Here is a 25,306-nt window from a genome sequence, read left to right as displayed (position 1 = left end):
CCGGAAGAGCGCCACAGACTCCACATCCGCCACATCCGCCACATCCGCCACCTCCAACTCCGCCTCCACCTCCCGCAGCATCAGCAACAACAACAGTAACTCCAGCAGCACATCCGCACCTGCATCCGCATCAGTGAGCTGGCCAATGGGCCGGCTGAGCCATCAGTTGCGCCACCTGCTCATCGTGGGACTGCTGCTGTGCCTCACCGGCGGCCTGGTGCAGGGGCGACGTCATGCCCCGCTCATGTTCGAGGAGTCCGACACAGGCAGGCGATCCAATCGACCAGCGGGTAAGTCCACAAATCTATCTATCTAGCTATATTCCCCATTGTAGAATTCCCCCCTTCCACATACATATGTATGTATCATATTCCCATAACAGTCGTTGCATAAGCTTCTACCGCCTGCCGCTTGCCGCCTGCCGCTTGCCGCCTGCAGCCGGATTGCGCATACGCCGTGTCGCAAGCGGTAAAGCGGGGCAGGAGCAGGGGCAAAACCCGCGGTGTCAGGTAGAATTAGGTGTCTAGGCCTAGGCGGGACCTGCTCGCACCCTAATCCCACCCTATGACCTGCCTCATCGGCATCGGCATCGGCATCGGCATCCCTATCCTATCCCTGCTGCCATAGAGATTCCCTTTTTTTAATTTTACGATAAGGTGTGCGCAATAAGTCACCTTACAAACATAAAAACCTTTGTTAAATTTTCAAATTTTCAAATTTTTTTCTTGTTTTAATTTTGCCTTAAAGTCAACAAAATAACAATTCAAAAAATGCCAACAAAAGATTTTTATACTCTTGGAAGGTTTTTTGAGAATTAAATAAATATTTTCCAGAGCGAAATAAGTGAACTTATAATTTCAAATGAACTTAAGTTTCTTAAATTAACTCAAGTTTAAAATTCGTAAATTATATTTAATTGCTTAAATATGACCTCCTTTGCTATTTAAAATTTATGTTATGCGTCCTGGCATTGAATATATCATTCCTAGAAGTAAGCATGTATCCAAATTCGCCCATTCCTTGACATTATCCTTTTTTAACTCTTTTAATATGGTAGAGTGTCTTCCGTGCATGTTCACTTTGATGGAAATTATGTACAAATGGTATTAAATTGGGTTAAAGTCAGGAACAACGGCTGGCCACTTCAAAATCTGAACTTTTCTCTCTTCAAAAAATGGTTTTGTGTACATAAACACATGAACCGCGGCATTATCCTGTTGAAATGTCTAGGAATCTTTATAATGCGTTCCCCAAAATTTGAGAAGATCTTCGTCCAATGGTTGAACATATGTATCCGAGCTTATTTTGTGAGTAACAAAACATTTTACACACTTTTCAGCAATACCAAATACAGGCCACACTATAAGGGACCCTCCTTGGAAACTTCGAGACATTTTCATATGTTTTGGAGCCTGTATATCCCTATAGTAATACCGATACCCATCTGAACCCTCTAAATTCGATTTTTTCTAATCACTGAAGATGATATTTGGCCACTTCAAAACCCTAAACTTATGATTTTTGAAAATTCGAAACTTGCAACTTTATGTCTAGGAAGTGCTGACATTTGACAAGATTTTTTTATTGTGAAATGTTCTGATTTGCTTTCAAAAGTTGTTGCACTCGATACTTGCATACGGAGTGAGCCAGTTCGTGACAAATTTGGTCTGCGCTAAGGTTTTATTTAATTTCTGGGATTTTTATACGGCGCTTATCACGCTTTTGCAGCAATGGTGGGCGGCCCGAGCAAGGTTTTTCCCGTGATTATCAGGATCTTTTACCAATTTTTGGATCGTAAAATAGCTTTTGTTAACTTTTCTAGCAAATTGCTGTAGTGGAATCCCCTTTTCGCAATAAGTTGACATTTTTTCACGCACTTCATTAGACATATAGCGGCTTTGAGGCACTCTATCGAAAATAAACTAATTTTATATTTAAAACAGCTCATTAGAACAATAAACTTAGTTGAAATGTTGATTTAAGCTACAATGAAAAACATTTTAATCAATTCGGACCTCTGATGCACTTTTAAGATGCCATCGACTACTAATGTAAGGTCAATTATTTCGCTCTGCATTACGAGGGGCGCGAGCTTTTTAAAAATTATAACGGAACCAAATTGGATTTTCTTCTTAATTTTGTTGTTGCCATTAAGTTGAATATATTGCACGAATCTCTGCCCAAAAAACAATAGACTAAACCCAACGTAGAAGATTTGACAGCAGGTCATAAGCATTGTAAGGTGACTTCTTTCGCACACCTTATTATTGTGTGTGCGTTTTCTGCTTGTGTGCTAATCCGGAAAACGGGAATTCCCTTCCGCTCGATGCGCTGCCTGCGCAGACGCATAGGCGTCGGCGTCGTTGTTTTGTCGACCCGTAAGCTGCTTACAACACGGGCAACAAACCGTAGCAAGAGTCCAGGCAGCAGCACAAGCAGATATCTCTGTTGCAGGCAGCCAAGCAGCCAGGCAGGCAGAGACCCAATTGCAATTTGTTGCAACTCACACGCTTGATTAGCTGCATTTCCTGTTTGGAAGGCCCCGTATAAGTACACTATGTGTACATACATACATGTGTATGTATGTATGTACATATGTATTTCTGACTATTATATTCCCCAGTTCCCATTTTACCATTTTCCGCCTGCTTGCCTCACTTTTATCTGCCCCGTGCCCTTGCCGCTGCCCCTGCCCCTGCCTCTTCCTGCACCCTCCTGTGTATGTATCTCTGGCTGTATGGCTTTATGGCTGTGGGGCTCTGTGGTGCCTTTGTTGTTGCATTTTCAATTAAAAACAGATTGCGGTTTACGTTGCAACGACTTTGAAACGTTTCTCGTCTTACACACAGAAACGCTGCTGCTGCTGCTGCTCTCGATGCAAATGATAATTATGATGTACAGGTTCTGTTCAACTTGGGCTTAGATTTACATACAGCAAAAGCATCGATCAAATCAAAATCCATGCAATTGCTTAATGCTTTTCCGTTTTCCCTCTTGCCTTGAATGCGTACAAAAAAGTACATTTTGCGTCCTTTACCCTTCTCTGCATCCCAGGAAACATAGATTGCGGGCTGTAATGGGTTCAGGCCATGATCGGTAACCGGTAAATGGGTTAGCCTCTCATACAAAGTCGTAGATGGCCCAGTCGTTGTCATGGCATGGCACACTTTGGCGCCCACTCACTGTATACTGTATACTGTATAATGTGTAGCCGTGTGGCTACCCATCTACCTACCTTTTTGGGCACCCACTTCTTGGAGTTTTCTGTTTATACAAAGTCTTAGCATAATTTAGTCGTTATATGATTCCCCCTCCATTCCTCGCCACCTCCCCATCATCTACAGTTCAACATACATTCAGACAGACACACTTCTGCGGTGGTTTGCGTTTTTTTTTCTCTTCTTTTTGATGATTTCGGTTAATGAATGAAAAGCCAACGCAGCAGCAGCAGCAGCAGACACCGTTCTTTTTTAGCCACTTAGAGGAGTGGTCAAGAGGGGGGGCAGTGGGGAGAGACCCAATCAAACGCCCAAAGACCAAGCCAAGCCAAGACATCGGACGATCAAAACTAGCAACCAATTCGTTTTGTTCATTTCGCATTTAATTTAACTGATTAACAAGCTGACCAATGTACCCCTGTCCCCTGCCCACCCTTCGTCTTCTCTTTCTGCCCCCCTCTAACACTACCTTTCCGCCTCTCGTCTCTTCATCTCTTCATCTCCTCATCTTTTCATCTCTCACTCTCTGACAACCTACGTTGCCGCCATTCGTCAGCATAATTCATTTATTCAACTGTCTGCCGCCCAGTTAGGTGTTAAAAAGTTGTTAACTTATTTTTAATGAATGCGTGTAAAAAGACCACGACAAACAGCAGATACAGATACAGATACAGAAACACACACAGACACACAGACACACAGAGACCCATATACTCGCAGACGGAGAAGCAAGCGGCGGCGGGCGGCGGGCGGCGGGACAGAGAGAGATTCAAAGAGCGGACGACCCATTCAATGAGCCGGCGGCAATTTCGTTTCGTTTCGTTTTTGTTTTTTGTGTTTTTTTGATCTCTGGGATCTCGCGGCAAACATATCATGATCTTTGGGGCCCGAAAACGTAAAGCGAAAAACGAGAGAAACGAAGAAGATGGAAAACAAAGTATAGGTAGGTGGGGGAGGAGAAAAGGGGGAGGGCAGATGAAGCAGGAGGAAACACGTTAAGTCTGTGAGAGAGTCGGACAGACAGACATTTGCCGTGGAGCCGTCGCGACAGCCCAAAATGAGCCACCAACCGCCGCAGCCGCAGCCACATCCACATCCACAGCCACAGACGCTGCCCCCCAGCCACAGCCACAGCCGCAGCCGCAGACGGACGACGGTTGTCAGTTGCATGTCAGCCAAGAAGTCGATGGGGAACGGTGGGGGTAGAGGAAGGGGCTGGGACGGAGACGGAGACGGGGACCAGAGCTATGTATGTATATAATACGAAATGCAACCAATTTGTTGCATTTGCCATACGAGACGAGGAGGAGACGAGGCGTCACCATCCTCCAGCCACCAGAGCCTCCGAGAGCTGCACAGCCCCGACACACAGCGTGTGGGCAGAGGAAGCACTTAATGCCCACAAGGTGTCAAATTGCAGCAAACTCCGCTTCGCCCACCCCAAAAAAGCACACACACACACACACACACAAACGAAACTGAAACGAAATTTGTATCAGTGTCTGCGTGTGTGTAAATTAATTTGGCCAAGAGCGTAGGCAAAATAAATACGATACGATCCCATTGACTCGAAACTCGAATCGGAATCCGTAGGCTGTGCGTTTCCCGCCGTTTCCGTTCGAACTTCGAATGAATGGGGAAACCCAGGGAGGACCCACAGAGGCAGACACTGAGAGAGGGAGAGGGAGAGGGAGTGGGAGGGGCAGTAAGTTTTCGGGCAAATTCTCATCACAGCTGATCTTTGAACAGAACGCTCTGAATCTTTCGGCCAGGGGATGATGATGATGGCGCCATCCATATGCCGCACTGTCCTACTCATAGTCCTGTTCTTTTATGTTCATTTCTCTTCTGTTCAGTATGGCTTTCGCCATGCCTTTCATTAGCACTTGCCGCATTCCTGCCATGCATTAATTATCAGGCCGCAATCAGCGCCTCCTGCCACCGCCTCTTGCCCACAAGTGAGCGATGCATTTGTACGCATCATCTAAATTGTGGATCGCTGATAGCCGGGCGAGCTGGGCCAGTCGCTGTTTCTGTGCCTGCCCTGGCCAAGCTGTGTCGGCAAGAGATAGATCTCAGAGTCAACTGTGCATCAATTTACAATTTGTATACAGATGCAGATACAGAGACAGATGCACAGTGCACTTTTGCAATAGCATCGAATATTCAGCATCGTCATTAGTTCATGCTTCAGCTTAGGACTTGGCCTTAAGCTTCCTTCCATCGGGCCTTCGACTGTTGTATAAATATTCACAAATTGCAGGGCAAATTTCGCTTTCAAGAAACTGTCTGCAATTGGGCATAGCATTTGCATAGCTTAACAATTAAATTTACCCTTTAATAGTCGCACATTGGGCAAATCTTTTTCTTGTATACGTACATATGCACTTTCTCGCCATCCCACCCACCAGAAACAGAAGCAGAAGCAGAAAATCCCCGAAAAATGCGCTTGCAAATCGCGTGTCGCGTGACGCGTTTTGCCGGCTGCTGCTGCTGCTGCTGCTGCTGCTGCTGCTGCTGCTGCCCTGCCCATTCATTGCATCGATCCATCCCCATCCCCATCCCATCCTCATCGCATCCCCAAAAAAAGATACAGATAAAAAGAAAGATACATCCACAACATATTTGTGCAACTTATCAGAGCATTTAAAATTAGCCAGAATAAAACCAAAGCACACAACAACAAAACTGAACCGCCAACGTATGAGGCATGAGGCATGAGGCATGAGGCATGAGTCGTTGCTCTTATTGTTGCTGCTGTTGTTCTCGTTATTGTCTGCTGTTTGTCGACGTCGACACATGGACATACGTACATATGTGTGGCGGGGAGAATTGTGGGGCAAGTCCCGCTGTCGCAGTCGCGTGATTTGCTTTTTACTTGCAAAACGGAACGGAAGGGGACCACAATAGAAAAGAACGGGACGGAACGGAACGGAACGGAACGGAAAATAACGGAACAGAACGGTTGGCAATGGAACTGCAATGCAAAAACTGAAAGCTAAAAACCAAAACAAGAAAAAACATTCAAAATAAAAATAGTCATTGAAAATGTTTACGGCCAGGCTGGGGTCCTCCTTTGCCTTCGATGCCTCCAAGATCAGACAGAATCGTACGTGTAGGAGATGCAGCACCCCAAGATGCATTTATACAATATATTGGTTTTCGATTCCTTTCGGATGAACCCTGAGGAAAATGAAAGCGCCCATTTTGTACCTGTGTGTTTTGACTGTAACGAAACGCACTGTACTATATCCGCTCTTATTCAACAATAGAATTGTTTCAGTCTTTTTACATAAGCTAAATGCAGGCGTAAGGGAAATTTGCTTTCTTTTATTGTAGCGATTTTTCTTGGCTGCAGATGAGGCGGCGCGGCAGAAACCGCGAGGAACGAGCCCCCCTTTTTGGGTTCGGCTGCTGCTGCTGCTGCTGCTGCGGCTGCTGCTGCTTGCTTTGGGGGCGTTTCGCTGGCGACTTTCCACGCGTGGTGCGGCTTTTTCATTTTTGAACTTTATTTACTCTTCCTTTTTCTTTACCTCAATGTAATCTGTGGGAAGTGGATGGGGACGGAGGGAGGGAGGGGCAGGGGGTCCTAAGGGTGTGCATCAGTTTTTGTTCTGTTTGCTTTGTTGCCGCTTTGCCGCCTTCGATCAGGCTGTGTTTACTTTCTCCCTCTCCCCTCCCACTCCCCTCCCACTCCCACTCCCTCTATCCTCAGCTGTCATAAATTATCACCGCCCTGGCGACCACAAGCGATGATGTGTGCCGCAAAGCCCCACCCCCCTCCATAGCTACCCGCTGGGTGGGATGAGGTGGAGTGTGTGGTGTGTGGTGTTTGGTGTTTGGTGTGGTGTGCTGTGGTGTGGGGGAGACGCTTTTAATCAACCATTAGAAATCTTCATTAGAACTGGCGTGTCCCCAAAAATTAAAGATAAACGCAGTCCGCAAACACATTTCTGGCTTTTGTTTGCTTTGCACTTAAATAATTTAATTGCTTATAAAACAAATAACTGGCGGACCGAGCTGGCTCGCAGTTTGTAAACCATTTGTACAAATCCATAGAATCTCATCTCTCTTCTTGGTTTTTGATCGGGAACTTTTTCGTTTCGTTTCGTTTCGTTTCGTCTTGTTTTGTTCTCTGCCGCTCCGTGCTTTCATTTGAGGGCAGATTCGATTGATAGATGGACTGATTGACAGGCCAACACTCGTAGCTGTCAAATTTGAAGCAACTCAACCCGAAAGCAGGAACGTAATCGAATCATTAATAGAGTCTAAGAGAGTGAGAGAGAGAAGCCAATACCCCAACCCCAAACAGAGTGACCATTCCAAAGAGTCTCCAAAGAGACACAGATACAGATGCATTGTGCACAGACATACATACACACACATGTACTTATGTACGTACGTATGTATGCATCTTTTCTTTTCATTGCATTTTATGATATCCCATGTTGAGCTTTAACATTTGCGCTAATTATTTTGCAGCAATTAATTAAGGCACAAAATAAAAATAACATTAAACAAGATCCAACCCACAAAAAGGCCAGATAAATAAATAAATATATATCTTATAGATACATCCAATATACATACATACATACATACATATATAGTATCCTGTGTGTGTGTGTGTTTGTATATAAATAAATAAAAACAGTTTCGGCCTGACTGGCCTGCTCTATATACGATATGTACATACATATATCCACTGATCTCCGCTGATCTTTTAACTCAATTAAAAGCGCGTACGAGCGCCAAAATTTTCAAAGGCACTCTGTCTCCCTGTCTCTTTCCGTAGCCACTCTACCTATCTCTTTCTGCTGCTGCTGTGCGAAAGGCCACAAAAAATAGCCGACAATTCGACGCCGCCGCTGCTGGCTTTTGGTTCTGGTTCTGCGTCATGTGAGTCACTGCAACAACAACAGCAAGCACAGCACAATGTGGCAGCAGCAGCAGCAGCGGCAGCAACGCATTTGGCAACAATCACAATTGCCAGGCAAAAATATCTGTGGTACGTTTTCCTTTTGGCCACTGCCACAGTCACAGCCACAGCACAGCCACAGCACAGCCACAGGCTGGTGGCAGCAGCAGCACCACCACTGATGACACATGTGGTACGAGATGCTTGTACAAGTATCTGTATCTGTATCTGTATCTGTATCTGCCCGTCTTCTGTCTCCTGTCTCCTGTCTTTTGTCCCACGTGTGTGGGGCTGTTCTTTTGACTGTAATTAGCACATTGTACAGCACAAAAAAGAGATTTATTTTGTTGTCTTTATGCAGGGGCATGCACCAATGCTGCACACCCCACCAAATGGTCAATGGTCCAAATTGATGGAGAGGCAAGAGTCACAGATTAACCAGACCACCTAGAATACAGTTCTCCTGTCAGCACTGTGCTTTACTTTTGGGTTTGCTCTATTCTTTTTGTATTTGTTTTTGCACCGAATGATGTCATCTTTGAAAACTTTTGTCGCCTGCCAAAACTGCATTATGTGGGTAGCAGCAGGGGACAAGCGAGGGGGAGGAGCGGTAGCAATATTATTTTTAACATTTGTTTGCTAATGATTCGTAGGCTGCAAATGTTTGCCCAGACACTTTCAAGTTGCGGTGGCTGCTCTGCCTGCAGTCCATAAATTGTTGCAATTTTTGCCCCACTCTCGCACACACACACTCTCTCTCTCGCTCTTACTACCCCCACTATTTGCCTGTCTCCTTTTTGCGTATTTTTGAGTCCAATGCACTGCCAACAAAACCAGCAACAACAACAGAAAACTATACAATTTATTTCTAGACATTTCGTCTTAAATTAAACTTAAAAATAAATCCAAATGCATGTGCAGATTCTACATCAACATATGCATTTGCTGCCCCATGTGTGTGTGTGTTGGGTGTGGAATGCATTTGTGTGTGGCACGCTGTCCGCCCACGCTGCTCATCCTCTCACCCTGCCGCATCTTCCTCGGCCACATCCAGGCCTTGTGGCACATCAAAATGTGTGTAATTTATTTACAGGCATATTTCGCATTTCATTTCGTTGTTTCGTTTGGTCGTTCGTTCGGTTGCACGTTCTGGTCTTGTCAATGAATGGGAATGGAAATGGGAATGCTGCGAATCGGCAACAAAACGGCAACGGGCAACGGCCATAATTCACAAATTGCCTGGAACGACAGGCAGCAACAATAAGTACCAACAATACTACAAACCGTCAAAAATGTTGCTCTATTAAGTGCACAAACAAACAACAATTGAACCATTTTTCCAACAAGTCAGCAAAAACAGAAACAGCATTTTCCGGATTCTGTGAGTATTTTCTGGGTGTTGTTTTGGTTTTTTTGGAAATACATCAAATGTCTGGGCAAATTTTAGAAATGAAAACAGGAAGTGGATTCCCAAGAGAGAACAAGAGAGAGACAGAAATGGCGAAGAAACTCCCAGAAGGAAGGATCGAGCGTTCCATGTTTAGTTTCCATTTCAAAATAAATATTTATCCTCTTATTATTAATTGTCTTCTTGTGCAATCGATATTTAAATTCTCTGTATTGTACTTGGGAACAGATCAGATCTACCCTTTTGCCTAGCACTAATTGCACTTGTTGGGAAACTCTCTTTGGAGTGCACCGACTCGACCCGATCCGATCCGATCCGATCCGACGCAGTCCGTTTATTATATGCGATCCGTATGCTGCAGATCCGCGGGTCTCTTGAAATGCGATTAACGGACATTGCTGGGGATTATCGCCTCCCACTGGAGCTGCTGCTGTTGTTGCTGCTGCTTCTTGAGGTTCGCTTTGCACACAGACAGAAAAATACTATATGCTCTTTGAGTGTCTGCTTTTTTTTTACTTATAAATCTATTGCGCGGGGATTATTCTCTTATTGTTTTGCTGCTGCTGCTGCTGCTGCTGCTGCTGCCCCTGCTGTTGTTGTTGCAGTCGTATTTAAATTGTTTCGCACGCAAATAAAACTGGCGCCAATGACAAGAGCAGCAACAAAAACAGCTACAACAAAATTGATAAACGTCGCGCGTCGTTAGCGCCACTTATCACGTATACGCCATGGCGCCCCGGCCCCAGCCCCAGCCCCAGCCCCAGCAGCGGTGTCCGTCAGTGGTTCTGCTGCTGCTGCTGCTGCCGCCGGGTGGGTGGTTCGATTGCACAAAATATCTGGTTCAGCATGGCAGCGGCTGTCGCTATCACGTGTATTTAGTTAATTAGTTTATTGTCAGCCCATCCCTGCCCTGCCCTGCCCTGCCACTCCACTCTTTCGCTTGTTCCCTCTTCTTTTTGGCGAACACTTGTGAAAAATATGAAACAGATATGAAATTGTGAATGATGTGGAGTGATGGTCGCAGTTGATAAGCGTTTACCGGGTGGGGGGGGGGGGGCACAGCCAACAGGTGTTGCCTATTTTTGCTATTTAACTATTTAACTGACTGTTAACATTTTCTTCAGACAAGTTTTTCCATAAAGTTTACATGTAACGCGATTCGAATGTGTTTTCCCTGCGGCCGCCTAGCGACTCCAACGCGTTTCAAGCTTCAAGCGCGCGGTTCCCCTGCGCTTTTAGCGCGCTTTCAGCTGCTTCCGCTGGCTAATTTTAATTCAATGAATTTTCCTACCTTTGTTTTCCCCCAACCCCCCATCCCCCGTCCCCCATCCGACATCCGACATTCTCATTTCAGTCCACACAAATTTCCAATTTTGGGCATTTTTGCTGTTTCTAGTTTTTGGCTTTGTTTGGGGTGGCTGTTGGCATTTTAGCTGCTTTTCGATTCGTTTCGTTTCGTTTCATTTCGATTCGATTCGTTTACATTTTTTATGAGTGGCGCCAAGAGTTTTAACATATTTTTGATGCGATGCCATGAGTGTGTGGGTAATTAAAATATATTCATAATTTAACGCGTCTCGTCGCTTCGCGGTCGCATCTTCGATTTGCATACGGTTTGTGGCAGTTTGTGCCAAAGCTGTGCCTTCTGCCTGCGATTGTGGGGCGCGCGCGCAGCCAATTAACGATCTGAAAAATCACAAAAATCTCACACAGAACATACACAAAAAAAAAGAGTCTGCTAATGAAATTGAGACTATCGAGTCGGCTGTTGCTGCTGCCCCAGCCCCAGTCCCAGTCCCAGCAACAGCCCGAGCCCCATTCCGCAGCTAATCCCGCCATTTGACACTTGTTGGCGCCCAGCAGAGCGTCCCAGTTGTTGGCGCTTCTTCATCGCCTTTGCCATTGCCATCGCCATCGCCAGCGCCATCGCCATCGCCTTTGGGTTTTGCATTTGTAATTGAAAACGCTGCCGGAAGCGCTGCCTCGACGCCTCTCAACAAATGTGGCGCCACAGAATACTGGTGCCACAGCCGTCTCTGGCTTATGGCTGCTGATTTTGCAGCTTTTGGCTGCAAAACGTTCTCTTGGCTGCAACGGGATGGCAATTTCGATTGCATTTGCCAGCTGCCCACCCGAATCCGCAACTAGGCCTGTATCCGAGTCCAGTCTCCTGCCTCCTGTCTCTCGCCTCCAGTCTCGAGTCTCTGCCTCTATATCTGAGATGTGGATCACTGGCTGGGACCTCCAATCAATTGAGAGTTGTTCGATTGAAGTTAATTAGTTGTTGATCGACTGACAGTGCCCCTTTAGCCGCCAAATGGCACATTCATTGTGGGCGTCTGTCATTTGGTTTATGGATTTTCATTATTACATTCGTGCGACGAGTACTAGCCTCGCTTTGCATCATCAGTCCCCAGTCCCCAGTCCCCAGTCTACACTTCCCAGTTCCCAGTTCCCAGTTCCCAATCGCCAGTCGCCAGTCGGTGATATATAGGCATCGGCTGTTCGTATATAAGCAATTGCAATTGACTGGCGCCAGAGCAACCTGAAAACCATATACTATATGGCATATACATAGATATTTTGTACATAAACTCCTTATATGTATAGAGATCCGTACATGGCAATTGAGGAAATTAATTTTCGTCTTTTCTCTTTCAGTCACCGAATGCCAGTTTGGCAAAGTTCTCCGTGAGTTGGGCTCGACCTGGTATGCGGATTTGGGACCACCCTTCGGGGTGATGTACTGCATCAAATGCGAATGTGTGGCGGTAAGTAAGCAATCTCTAGAACTAAGAGAACGACAAGTTAAACTGTGCATTCCATTGGGTAAATGTGCCTTAGAACCGATTGACTAATGACCGTCGACATTCGGTACAAGCCGAACGCCAAAAAAGAAATGAAATGACAGGGCAACAGAGACAGAGACAGAGACAGAGGCGGAAAAACAGCAAGCAGCAACTAGCAAATAGCAAATAGCAAATAGCAAAAAGCAAACTACGAATGAAAATGATTGTGTTTTCATTTCGGTTTCGGGACGCGCCTAATTTATGGCATTTCCACGCATGATTAATATCGATTTGAAAGCTCTTTCTGGCGATATATTACGAATCAGTGGGAAATATTCTTGTTGCCAAAGCAGCAAAGCAGCAAAGCAGCATAACAGCAAAACAGCAAACAGCAAATCGGAAAAACAAATTCTGGCATTCTTCTGGCCTGCCCTGTCCGTTCGATCGAATTACGCAAAAAATACGCAACCGCAGAAGCGATGAATACTAGAATGTTGCACCGCCACACTCGTGTGTCCTCGAATGGGGAGGGATGGGATATGGGTATGGGTATGGGTATGGTATGGGATAAATAGAAGATATAGGGGCGTCGTCGGGAGACAGCAACAATTAATTGATGCCATCAGGTCTTCAGGCTGTTTGGCATCGTGTTGTTGCTGTTGCTGTTGCTGTTGCTGTTGTAGTCTGCGAAAGGCCAGACAGGGGCCACATTCCGTATATACATATTATATTCAAAGATATATCCGACTTATATAGCAGTCGGTCGGTTTCCATGGATATCTATGCATGTCTGTACATGTACATACGAGTGCGACTGTATTCAGGTATATATTTTGTGTCCGTTAATTTTTAATGTGCATTGCATAAAAGTCAGCTTGGAAATTAATTAATGATAATTTATGTTGGCTGCAAGCGTCGCAAATGAGCACATCATAAAATTATTTAAAACATGTTGCTGCTGCTTGAACTTTAAGGCACACACACACACACACACACACACACACACACACAGCAAGCGGCAACATCATCAGCAGCAGCAGCAGCAGCAGCAACAGCAGGGGCAGGGGCAGGGGCAGGGGCAGCAGCAGAGGCAGAAACAGCAGCAACCAATAAAAATTAATAATAAAAAGCCACCGAGAAGAACATCAAAAAGACAAACAGCAGCAGCCAAAAAGAGCTACCAGCAAATTCATAAAAATATACAATAATTATACCAAAAACAAAAAGAAAAGAAAAGAAAAGAAATACACACACACACACACACACACACACACACACACACACACACACACGCTCATGTATGCGCATATTTCTATATTTATATAAACTTTATATTAAGCAGCGGCCGACGACTGATTTAGATTAGATTTAGTTGCTGTTGCTAACAAGTGGCATAAATCACCGACAGGTGACAGATGACATATGACAGGTGACAGGTGACAGGTGACAGGCATGGGAATCTGCATTATGACCCAACGAACAAAACTAATTCCAATTAGTATCTTTCAGACATTGTTCTGTACTTCAATCTCTGATCTCTGGCTTTCTCCATCCATCTCCATTCCAGATACCCAAGAAGCGCCGCATCGTTGCACGCGTCCAGTGTCGCAACATTAAGAACGAATGCCCGCCGGCCAAGTGCGACGATCCCATCTCGCTTCCCGGCAAATGCTGCAAGACCTGTCCCGGTGATCGCAATGGTAAGTACTCGTCCATCCATAGAAAATAATCTCTTGTTTTTCGGGGGGAGCTTCTTCCACTTCTTCCACTCAATCCATCAACCAATCTACAAAAACTGAAAAGTGATGCATCTTGCGCCCTAATTGCCACCTATGTACACAAGTACCTACATACCTACCGATATATGTATGTACAATGTACATATGTATCTGCTGATAAATCATCACAAAACGATCCCAACGATCCCTTTCTGGGGCTGGCACTGGTTTCCGAAACTGATTCATGGCCATCAATTCTGGAATTTGTTTCAATATTTTGACACTTGCAATTGCCCCGTCGGAGATCTGTTTGATCGTATAAATCAGGATTAGATGGAATATTCCCACAGATCTGACATCGCGCTCTCTGTCTGTCGCGATATATACACAACATTAATGGATATATTTTGTGGAGTGGGGTGAAGGGGGGGGGGGATCTTCATCTATATAGCCATGAATAATTAAGCGTAGCATCCACGGCAGCTGGCTGTGTGGACAGACGGCGACGAGTGGGACACAAACAAGATGCTATGATGCTCATCGGCATCGGTGGTGTCCATCTCAACCCCTCTCAACCCCTCCACCCTGCCTTTCCATATCGCTCCTACTGTCTGATACATGGCCGAGTTGGTGGCCGAAACGCGTAAATTGTTTATGAAAAATTACTTGGCCCGAAATGAAGGTCAGCGCTACGCAATTTATATTTCGTTTTTATGTCTCAGTCAGTGTCTGTCCGTAGCTACCCCTGCCCCCACTCGCCACTCCCCGTGTGTCTCCCATCATTTGGTGGCTGCGGATGTGGATGATTCCTATTCCTTTGGTCCCCACTACTTAGCATAACATTATAGAGAGCATATGTATATGCCATACCGTCGGGCCATCGAGCCGTCTAGCTATCGAGCCGTCGCCCGTCTTCAGCCCTCAGTTCCACTCCGCACCCACCCTCCCTCTACGGAGCTTTTTTCTGGGCAACTTTTGCATTTATTTATTTTGTATTCTCTTTGTTTTATTCGCAATTTATTTTATATCGCCCAAACGAACGGCGCCTGAAGTTGTTGTTTCTGTATTATCGGAATATAGGAATATCTGAATACGAGTAGAGGAGGTGGAGTGGCAGTGGGAATAGGAATGGGTTAAGCCCCAGCCAGCTACAAGCAGAGCAGCCACAAGCAGCGGAAGAAAAAGTATTTCAAGTATTTTCATTCGAAAGGGGGTCCCAACGGGGGCGCACGTGCCGCATTTCGAGAGGCTTTAATAGATCAATTATTGTACTCTCCAAAGAGACAGAGAGACAAACAGAGAGAGAGAGAGGGAGAGAACCAAAGTCTGGGCACTCTTTACATATGTATGTATGTCCATATGTATGTACATATATGTACATATGTATAAGATCCGCTCTCTGAAGTTAAAGCTAAACATTCGCACATTTAGCGGAATATCGCACTCAAGCAGCTGTCAGATCTCCTCGCTATATACAAAATATTCCAACATACATACATACATACATATATGTATGTATGTACATATATGGTACATATTTATATATAATTTATGATCGGGTACTATATGGAGAAGCATAGCCAGGGACTGAATCACTTTTGGCTTTGGCTAATTTTCTGCCTGAATTGAATTCACAATTAGAACAGCTTTTGGCCACAGCACATCTCTCCGCTCGCTCCCCCCTCTGCTCTACTCTTCTCTCTCTCTCTCTCTCTCTCTCAGTCGCTTTGTGACATTTTTCACATAATCAGGCACAAGTGCTGCCTGAATTCCAGTCCCCGTCCCCAAAGCTGCTGCCTGTGGTGGTTGCCTGTGTGGCATGGGGCAAACTGGTTGGTTGCCACCGAACGGGAATGGAAGTGGAAGTGGGTAGTAGGAATGGGGAATGCAGATGGTGAGTGTGGTTGTATGGTTGTATGGTTATGGGTATGCCAGGAGGATCGGCTGTGGCATCACATCATTAGTTTCCGTTTTGTGGCAATTTTTCATTTGCTTATGCAAAGAGCCGTTGACCCCATTGGGACCTTCTACTACTATGATCACCCTTGCCCCTTGCTTACACACCCCCACCACTCACACAATTTCACTTTTCTTGAATTATTTTGTGGCTTTTCTCTTCTCTTTTTGTCCAAAAGATAGAGCCCGAGTCCGCGTCCGCGTCCGAGAGCAAGGGGATGGGCCACGTCCAAAGGCAGAGGCAGAGGCAGAGGCTGCCCGAACTTGCAACTCGTTTGCCATAAATAGTTAGAAGGCACGGGCGCGGCTTCAGCTCTGCCCCAGAGGGGACTCTTTGGCTCTCACGCAGTCAGCCCGTCCAGTCCGCCAGTCTGCCAGTTGGCCATCCAATGTCCATCCATTGGCCATCCCATCCCATCCCATCCCATACCCAGTGCCAGCTATTGTACAAATATTTCGCAGCAGCAGCAACCACTTGCAGCGATCGTTTCCAAAGTTATTTTGTGCCCAACTTGGCTTTTGCCTACCTTCATAGTTGACTTACAGTCAAGCCTCGCGACTGTTGCAGCCTGGCAAGGGGCACTCGGGAGCGGCCGTTGCTCTTAGCGCGACACCACTGTGGTCCCAGTTGTCAGCAAAGGCAAAGGCCTGGAGCAGGAGCTGAAGCCAGAGCCAGAGCCGGAGCCGGAGCCGGGGCCGGGGCCGGGGCTGCTTGAAGCCTGAAGCTCATGACATGGCCATATAATCAACATCAGCAATTGCCTTCCTTCGTTAAATGTCCATTTTGGGATCGAATCTTTTGGCTCTTCGCCACTGTTGCTACACTCTCTTCCTCCCTCCTCCCTCCTCCCTACCACTCTCTCTTTGCTTCTGTCTCTCTTTTCCAGGCAATCCAATCCATCTGCTGCTCCATCTACGCTCTGTGGAGCATTAATTTATGCCAGGGCCCTGTTGCTTTTTTTCTTCTGCTCATTCGTTCATTTTTATAATGACATAACTCGAGCATTTTAACGCTTATTAAATTATCTCATTTGCCGCCACAAACGGCGGGCGGTCCCAAACAGACACAGAGGGACGCAGTCGAAACGGTCGGTAGGGGAGGGGAGGGGACTGGCGGGGTATATCCCCAGGTAGACAATAAAAGTTAATGTTTTCGATTCCAATCGATTCCAATCGCAGCTGCTGCTGCGACTACGATCCCATTAAGCGAAGCAAAGCAAAACCAAAACCGAACCAAAACCGAACCGATTCGAACCGAACCGAACCGAACCGCTCGCACGTTGACAATTCAACTTGATGACATCTTTTGTGGTCTGGTCTGATGCTCTTGGTCGGTCGGTGTTCCCCTGCCCCTGGCCTTCTTCCACACTGCACTGTGTAGTACATTCCCTTCCATGTTGGGACCGGAGGATCGTCGTTCCCAGCAACTTTGTAGCAGGGTATGGAATTGGAATTGGGACTCGGACTGGGACTGGGACTGGGACTGTGACTGGAATTGGGATGGGCCTGCCCTGCCAGCCACAAAAGGATCGACTGAACCAAATTCATTTTTATGGCCGGGCGTGAGGTGCGCCATCAAGTAATAAAATCTTCAACTTTATCTTTATCTTTATCGGTTCTGCATCGGCAACGGAACCGTCTATTATGTTGGGCACGTCTCTCCGCACTCTCTCTTCTTCCCACTGCCTCTGCCTCTGCCTCTACCTCTACCTTGGCAGAGACCTTCTTTCGGTCTGTTTTTAGTGGAGATTTTTGGTGGTGCGATAAGCCACGCAGGAACAGAGCTAACAAGGGGCTGGGATGGGGGTTTTATCTGTATCAAAAGATCTAACAGTGAGAAGGAGAGCTCGATAGATTAGTGTGGATCGGGAATGGGGAACTCGAGGATTGCGGATTGAACTTAAATAAGAGTTGGAGAATTAATGTGCTGTTTTATAGGAATACAATTACTACGACTCCTTTAAGGGTACTTTCAGGACACCTTCGAGAAGTGCTCCAGTGCTCTTCTTGGTTCTGATTTTTGGCCAGTATTTCGAAACGAAACGAAACGAAACGGAGACCCAGCCGTAGCCCGAGCCGCTGCCAGAGTGGGTTTCTGTATTTAGCTCAAAGCTCCACACTCACGCACACACTCACACACTTACACACGCACACTCCCCACCTCCCCCCCCCCCATCTGAAAAAATTTCAAACGATTTTTGTTAATGAGGTGCCGCCACCGACGCCGCCTGAGATTCTTTTTGGTGGTCGGCGGGACCCGGAGGGGGGAGCCACCGCATACCAAAGCGTTGAGTCAATGCCGAGGTGTCGTTTGTCTTTCAGTCTTGGCTTTGTCGGCTTCGGTTGTCCGCTGTCGGCTGTACGCTGTCGGCCCTCGGCTGCCCGCTTACCCCGCACTCTTTGCCATCGCCTTCGCTTTTGCGTGCCCTTCCCTTCCCTTCCCTTCATTTCCCTTCCCCTGCTTACCTGTGTCTTGGATGGCCAACGTCTCGTCGTCGTTGCGGCCCGAACGAAACTCATTTATCTTGGCTTACAGAAGAGAGAAGAGCCCACAAAAACGAAACTAAAATTTTCATTCATCTGCAAGCGCGATTCAAGGGCAGATGCCTTTGTCCGTTCGTCCGTCCGTTCGTCCGTCCGTCCGTCCACGGCCTGGGGACAGGCATGGCCCGGACCAATAAGCCCCAAGAATGTAGAGCCACAAATTGAAAAAGAAATAAAGAAAAGGCCAAAACCGACACCAAGAAGACCCAAACGCGGCTCCCCAGACCTCATTCCCCAGTCCCCAGTCCCCAGTCCAGTTCCGTCCAGTCCAGAAGTGGCTAGTATTAAGATCAGGCGATAAGATCGGACAGCAGCCGCCGCCGCCACCGCCACCGCCACCGCCACTGCCGCAACAGTAGACTAGTGGTAGGGACAGGGACAGGGACAGTGACAGGGACAGAGGCAGGGCCCAGAGACTGGAAGACAGAGACCAGAGCCCACAGAGCCCACAGAGCACAGAGCCAGGGCCTCGTCCGGGGCTCAATAAAATGCTATACAAGGTGTCAGATTTGTCGCCCTTCATTATGCGATGGCGGCGGCAAGAAGTTCCCCGTCTTCTGTTCGAGTATTCTTTTTCACATTTTTTGCGGCTTACGAGCTGAGAGCTTCGTTGGAGCTGAGGTTCGTTTGGGGTTTGGGGTTTGGGTTTCGGCTTGGGGTTGGGTCTTCGAGAAGGAGCAGCATAATCGAAATGCCAATGCAGGCAGCATCATCGACAGCAGCTAACGAAGGAGAGAATCGGATCGGATCGGATCTGTTCAGTTGAGTTCGGCTCGGCTCGGTTCGAAGGCGATGGAATGGGATGAGATCGAATGGAATGGAATGGACTGGCACTGCTCGAATGCTAAATGATGTTGTATAGGAGAGACAGAGAAGGAGAGGTGCTCCTCAAAGGGCATCCCAAGTTCGCTTTAATCAGCTTTTGTCGGAACCCGAACCCCCGACAGCCGTCTGCCAGGCTTCTGCTGCTCCTGCTGCTGCTGCTTCTAACGAACTCAGAGACCTCGTCGACCCGAGTACCGAGTGGCGAGTGCAGAGAGCAGAATGTGATGAATGTGATTTATGTGGCCTCAGGCTTCAGGCTTCAGGCCTCAGCTCGGCTCAGGCTGGTGTCAATCAAGTCCCCTGCTGTGTGTGCCCCGGCACTGGGGTACCAGCATCAGCACCGGTCCCGGAAATGTGTCCACCTACTTTCACGCCAAGCAGCAGCAAATGAGCGTGTCATGTGGATTCCAGGAATCTGGAAGCCAGCAATTCTCCTCTGGTATTCTCTGTCATTCACCACTGGCAACGTACATGCATATAGGGATTCTACCTGCCCTCAATTTATGCACGATTAATGAATGCCACCTGGGTAGAAGGGGCGACGCGAACCGAGCCGAGCCGACCCGACCCGATCCGATCCTCTCTACCTGTGATCCCCGCCATTCATTGTGGCTCTATGAAGCATCCGCTTTTCAGCCATTCACTCAGCATTCACTCTGCCAGCCCATTCATTCATCCATTCTGGATCGACAGAGCGAGAGAGAGAGAGCAGGAGAGCAGACGGAATTCCAAGGGGGCGGTGCATTACTTTGAAGCATTTGTTTCCATCTAAATTCCATTTAAGGTCGTGTCGTTGCTTATCTGTCAGAATCTCTCATTCTTATTTTCTCTTCTCTTCTCTTCTCTTCTCTTCCATTTGCAGATACGGATGTGGCCTTGGATGTGCCAGTGCCCAACGAGGAGGAGGAGCGCAACATGAAACGTAAGTAGAGATTAACACAAACACAAATACAAACCTCTGAACCTCTGAACCTCTGAACCCTTGAACCTACCTTCCACCCACATCATGATCATCTCCAATGCTAATTTGTGCATCTCCAATGCATCTCCTTCGATCATTTAGATTACGCTGCGCTGCTGACGGGCCGTACATCTTATTTCCTCAAGGGTGAGGAAATGAAGTCCATGTATACCACCTACAATCCGCACAACATTGTGGCCACCGCCCGTTTCCTGTTCCACAAGAAGAACCTCTACTACTCCTTCTACACATCGTCGCGCATCGGACGCCCGCGGGCCATTCAGTTCGTCGACGATGCCGGCGTCATACTCGAGGAGCATCAGCTGGAGACGACCCTCACGGGCACCCTCAGTGTCTACCAGAATGCCACGGGGAAGATCTGCGGCGTGTGGCGCCGCGTGCCCAGGGACTACAAGCGCATACTGCGCGACGACCGCCTGCACGTGGTCCTGCTGTGGGGCAACAAGCACCAGTCGGAGCTGGCCCTGGCCGGGAAGATAGCCAAGTACACGGCCCTGCAGACGGAGCTGTTCAGCTCGCTGCTGGAGCCGCCCCAGAGCCTGCCCGGCGGCAAGGTCGACCCCATGCTGGCCGGAGCTGGCGGCACGGCCATTGTGTCGACCAGCAGCGGAGCGGCCTCCTCCATGCACCTGACGCTGGTCTTCAACGGCGTCTTCGGGTCGGAGGAGTTCGCGGACGCCGCTCTCAGCGTGAAGATCGAGCTGCCGGAGCGCAAGGAGCTGATATTCGATGAGGTGCCGCGCGTGCGTAAGCCCTCGGCCGAGATCAATGTGCTGGAGCTCTCCTCGCCCATCTCCATCCAGAATCTGCGCCTGATGTCCCGCGGCAAACTGCTGCTCACAATCGAGTCCAAGAAGTACCCACAGCTGCGCATCCAGGGCCACATTGTGACGCGGGCCAGCTGCGAGATCTTCCAGACACTGCTGGCGCCACACAACGCCGAGTCCGCGACCCGTAGCAGCGGCCTGGCCTGGGTCTACCTCAACACGGACGGATCGCTGGCCTACAACATCGAGACGGACCACGTGAACACCCGCGACCGCCCCAACATCAGCCTCGTGGAGGAGCAGGGCAAGCGCAAGGCCAAGCTGGAGGATCTCACGCCCAGCTTCAACTTCAACCAAGCCATCGGCAGCGTGGAGAAGCTCGGGCCCAAGGTGCTCGAGTCCCTCTACGTCGGGGAGCTGGGGGTCAACGTGGGCACCGAGCATGAGGCCAGCCTTATCCGGGGCCGCCTGGTGCCGCGCCCTGTGGCCGATGCCCGCGACTCCGCCGAGCCCATTCTGCTGAAGCGACAGGAGCACTCGGGTGTGGCAGCCGGCAACAATCAGTCTGGCCATGCCATGGGCATGGCCTGGATGTCCATCGACAACGAGTGCAATCTCCACTACGAGCTGACGCTGAGCGGAGTGCCGCCGCAGGACCTGCAGCTGTACCTGGAGGAGAAGCCGATCGAGGCCATCGGCGCACCGGTGACCCGGAAGCTGCTCGAGGAGTTCAACGGCTCCTACCTCGAGGGCTTCTTCCTGAGCATGCCCTCCGCGGAGCTGATCAAGCTGGAGATGAGTGTCTGCTACCTGGAGCTGCACTCCAAGCACTCCAAGCAGCTCCTGCTGCGCGGCAAGCTGAAGAGCACCAAGGTGCCCGCCCACTGCTTCCCCGTCTACACCGACAACAATGTGCCCGTGCCCGGCGACCACAACGACAACCACCTGATCAACGCGGAGACCAAGTGCTTCCACTCTGGCCGCTTCTACAACGAGTCCGAGCAGTGGCGTAGCGCCCAGGACGCCTGCCAGATGTGCGCCTGCCTGCGGGGACAGTCCAACTGCGAGGTGATCAAGTGCCCGGCCCTCAAGTGCCGCCTCTCCGAGCAGCTGCTGCAGCGCGAGGGCGAATGCTGTCCAAGCTGCGTGCCCAAGCGGGAGACGACCGCCGCCTCGGACTGGACACAGGCCCAGGGGTCATCCCCATCCCCATCCGCCTCCGCCGCCGCCTCGGCCGCTGCCCCATCCTCGCCTGCAGTCAATGGCAGCGATGTGCTGCTGCAGCAGCAACAGCGTCGCGGCTGCCGGCTGGGTGACCAGTTCCATGCTGCCGGCGCCAGCTGGCATCCCTTCCTGCCGCCCAATGGCTTCGACACTTGCACCACCTGCAGCTGCGACCCCCTGACTCTGGAGATCCGCTGCCCGCGGCTCGTCTGCCCACCGCTGCAGTGCAGCGAGAAGCTGGCCTACCGCCCGGACAAGAAGGCCTGCTGCAAGGTCTGTCCCGAGGGCAAGCAGAGCAGCCCGGCCGGTGGCAAGGTCGCCCCAAACAATCCCAATGTGCTGCAGGATCAGGCCATGCAGCGTTCCCCGCAGCACAGTGCAGAGGATGTCCTGGCTGCCGGTGGCTGCAAGGTGGTCAACAAGGTCTACGAGAACGGCCAGGAGTGGCATCCCATACTGATGTCGCATGGCGAGCAGAAGTGCATCAAGTGCCGCTGCAAGGTAAGTGTCAATCGGAGGACATGTACATGTCTACATATTTACATTTTTATGTACATATTTATGTGTATGCATATACATGTGTCCATATGTGTACCATTTCCTCAAGGTTTGGGCAAATGACTAATCCGTGAATATCCTCTTTTGTCTGATTCACTTAGGACTCCAAGGTGAACTGCGATCGGAAGCGCTGCTCGCGATCCACCTGCCAGCAGCAGACGCGGGTCTCCAGCAAGCGACGCCTCTTCGAGAAGCCCGACTCCGCCCCGGCGCTGGACGAGTGCTGTTCGACGCAATGCCGTCGCTCGAGGCGTCACCACAAGCGCCAGCCGCACCACCAGCAGCGCTCCAATGCCGCCGGCTCCAGCAGTTGAGCGCGGATGCGTCGAGACCAGCGGGAAAGCGAAGGATTCTTGGGCTACACACACACTTAGTGCGGCGTGTGCCGAGCCAGAGGCACCTACCAACACACACACACACACACACACATATACACACACACATTGCACACACTTATGCGGGGTTGCCTAGATCGTTGTTGTTTTGTGGCAACAATGGAAACTTGTATTATATAAACGAATGGGAGAGCGCAGAAAAATCAGAGAGGAGCGAGATCAACCAGAAAGCTCCTCCAGAGATTAGCAGCAAGGGGGAAAGAGATAATCCTCCCGAGAGAGAATCTTGCAAGAGAGCTTGCCAGAGAGACGAGAGATGGAGAGACAGAGGAAAAGATAAACCAGTGCAGTTTTGCTTTAAAATTCGCCACAGCAGAATTTTTCATTGAAAAGCATTTTCCGAATTTCTTTTACCAATCCAACCCAACCCAATCGACCCACCTTTCCCACTCCTATAAAAAAGAAAAAAAAACAAAAAATGATTAAAATTCAATTTTAACTATAATTTATTACCAAACGATTCAAAAGAAAGAGTTCGATTGAAAATGAAACTGTACTGAGTTTTAAAAAAACCTTAAATTTTTCGAATGGAGAACCATGAGGAAAAACATTGGCAGCAGGAAAAAAGCTGAATATTATATTCAATGTTTCAATTGATTTAAATGCAAATTTAAATTGCAATTCGAAATGCAGAAAGAGAAAAAATACATCATTTTGTGGGAATATTTAATGAAAGCTAATTATTCTGATTATACATACATATATACAATATTTTTTTTATATATACAATAAGTATATACATACATATATATAAGTATATATATATATATGTATATATATCGAAAAATATATACATCTATTTATAACTTATGAGAAACAAAACACAGTGGGAAACGCATTTGGCGCATTATTTTATAGCAACCCAAAAGTTTCAACTGATTGACTGAATGGCAAAAATAAAACTAGTTCATAAGAATGTTTTTTTTTATTATTTTACGAAAAAAAAAGTGAAATAACGAACATTATTTTGTACTAATTGTTACTCACACCAAGAAACACACATGAAAACATTTGGAAATTTATACACATACATTTTATGGAAACTCTTTCTATTATTCATTTGTTACAACCAAGCAAAACGATACAAAAAATCGAAAATATTCTAAAAAATGCCATGTACACATACATATTTATACACACACATAAAAATACACTTGATGAAAATAACAAACAAAAAAGAGTCGATGAAAATTGACCGCAAACCGCAGAAAAATAAATTGTATTAATTTTTATTTTATTCTATTAAATTATTCTTATTATTATTATTATTTTATGTTTATTATTATTATTGCTATGATCTTTTTTTTGTAGTTTGTATTGACATGTACTCATAAATACAAATATTTTACAGATAATAATAATTGATTGATTAATTGTAATTAATTAATTGCCAGCAAAAAAATATTAAAAACGAAAAATCTTTACTAATAACGTACATTTAGTGTTAACAACAAATTAAGCAAAAATTTCAAATCAACCACAACAAAACACACACACACACAGAGAATAAAACAAACAACAAATTTATAAAATTACTTTTTTTATCATAAACAGCATTGGGAGGGGATACACGGACAAGAATCCAGATTCCAGGGTATTAGTGATCTCTGGAAGCCAGAGATCTTCCTCAACTCAGTTTTAAACGAGCAATTTACCGGCAACATTCACAGGCAGACAGACTGACGGACGGATGGATTTGCTGCCGTTGGTATAGAGCCATTATCTCTCGGTGTTTATAGCCGACATACAGCACATCAAATGATCCAAATGGCTTTTATGGCCCAGAATATGATGATTGCTAAATGCCTTATTTCGGTATGTCCGACCATTTCATTAGGCCAAGGCGCAGGCGATCTTCGCCGATCTTCGCCGATCTCTCGCTGGCACAGCTGGCACAATGGTTGCCTGTTTGGAGACATCTGCTGATCCCTTTAAAATGTTGTGCAGCTGATTTTTAAGATCGGGACTATGGGAGTAGCTTCACGCATTCATACTTGAGCTAAC

At 47.5% G+C, this 25,306-nt stretch overlaps 1 protein-coding gene across 1 annotated transcript; it reads left to right on the top strand.

Moving 5' to 3' along the window:
- Positions 1–23,446, top strand: LOC117891416 (dorsal-ventral patterning protein Sog). The gene is made up of 7 exons (XM_034796872.1): positions 1–290; positions 12,206–12,315; positions 13,901–14,033; positions 20,239–20,298; positions 20,440–22,334; positions 22,365–22,850; positions 23,009–23,446. The coding sequence occupies exons 1-7, from the start codon at positions 146–148 to the stop codon at positions 23,219–23,221; spliced, it is 3,042 nt and encodes a 1,013-aa protein (XP_034652763.1). The 5' UTR covers positions 1–145; the 3' UTR covers positions 23,222–23,446.
- The last annotated feature ends 1,860 nt before the right edge of the window (positions 23,447–25,306 follow it).

Source organism: Drosophila subobscura, chromosome A (genome assembly GCF_008121235.1).
Source record: "Drosophila subobscura isolate 14011-0131.10 chromosome A, UCBerk_Dsub_1.0, whole genome shotgun sequence".
NCBI lineage: Eukaryota > Metazoa > Arthropoda > Insecta > Diptera > Drosophilidae > Drosophila > Drosophila subobscura.
Note: the sequence above shows the minus strand (reverse complement) of the source record. Positions and strands in the feature narration are given on the sequence as shown.

Bases quoted from the DNA above. Each gene is read 5' to 3' on its own strand.
- LOC117891416 (XM_034796872.1), top strand. From the start codon at position 146: ATGGGCCGGCTGAGCCATCAGTTGCGCCACCTGCTCATCGTGGGACTG. The intron at 12,316-13,900 runs GTAAGTAAGCAA...TCTCCATTCCAG, and splicing joins TCAAATGCGAATGTGTGGCG to ATACCCAAGAAGCGCCGCAT. The intron at 22,335-22,364 runs CCATCCGCCTCC...GCCTCGGCCGCT, and splicing joins CCCAGGGGTCATCCCCATCC to GCCCCATCCTCGCCTGCAGT.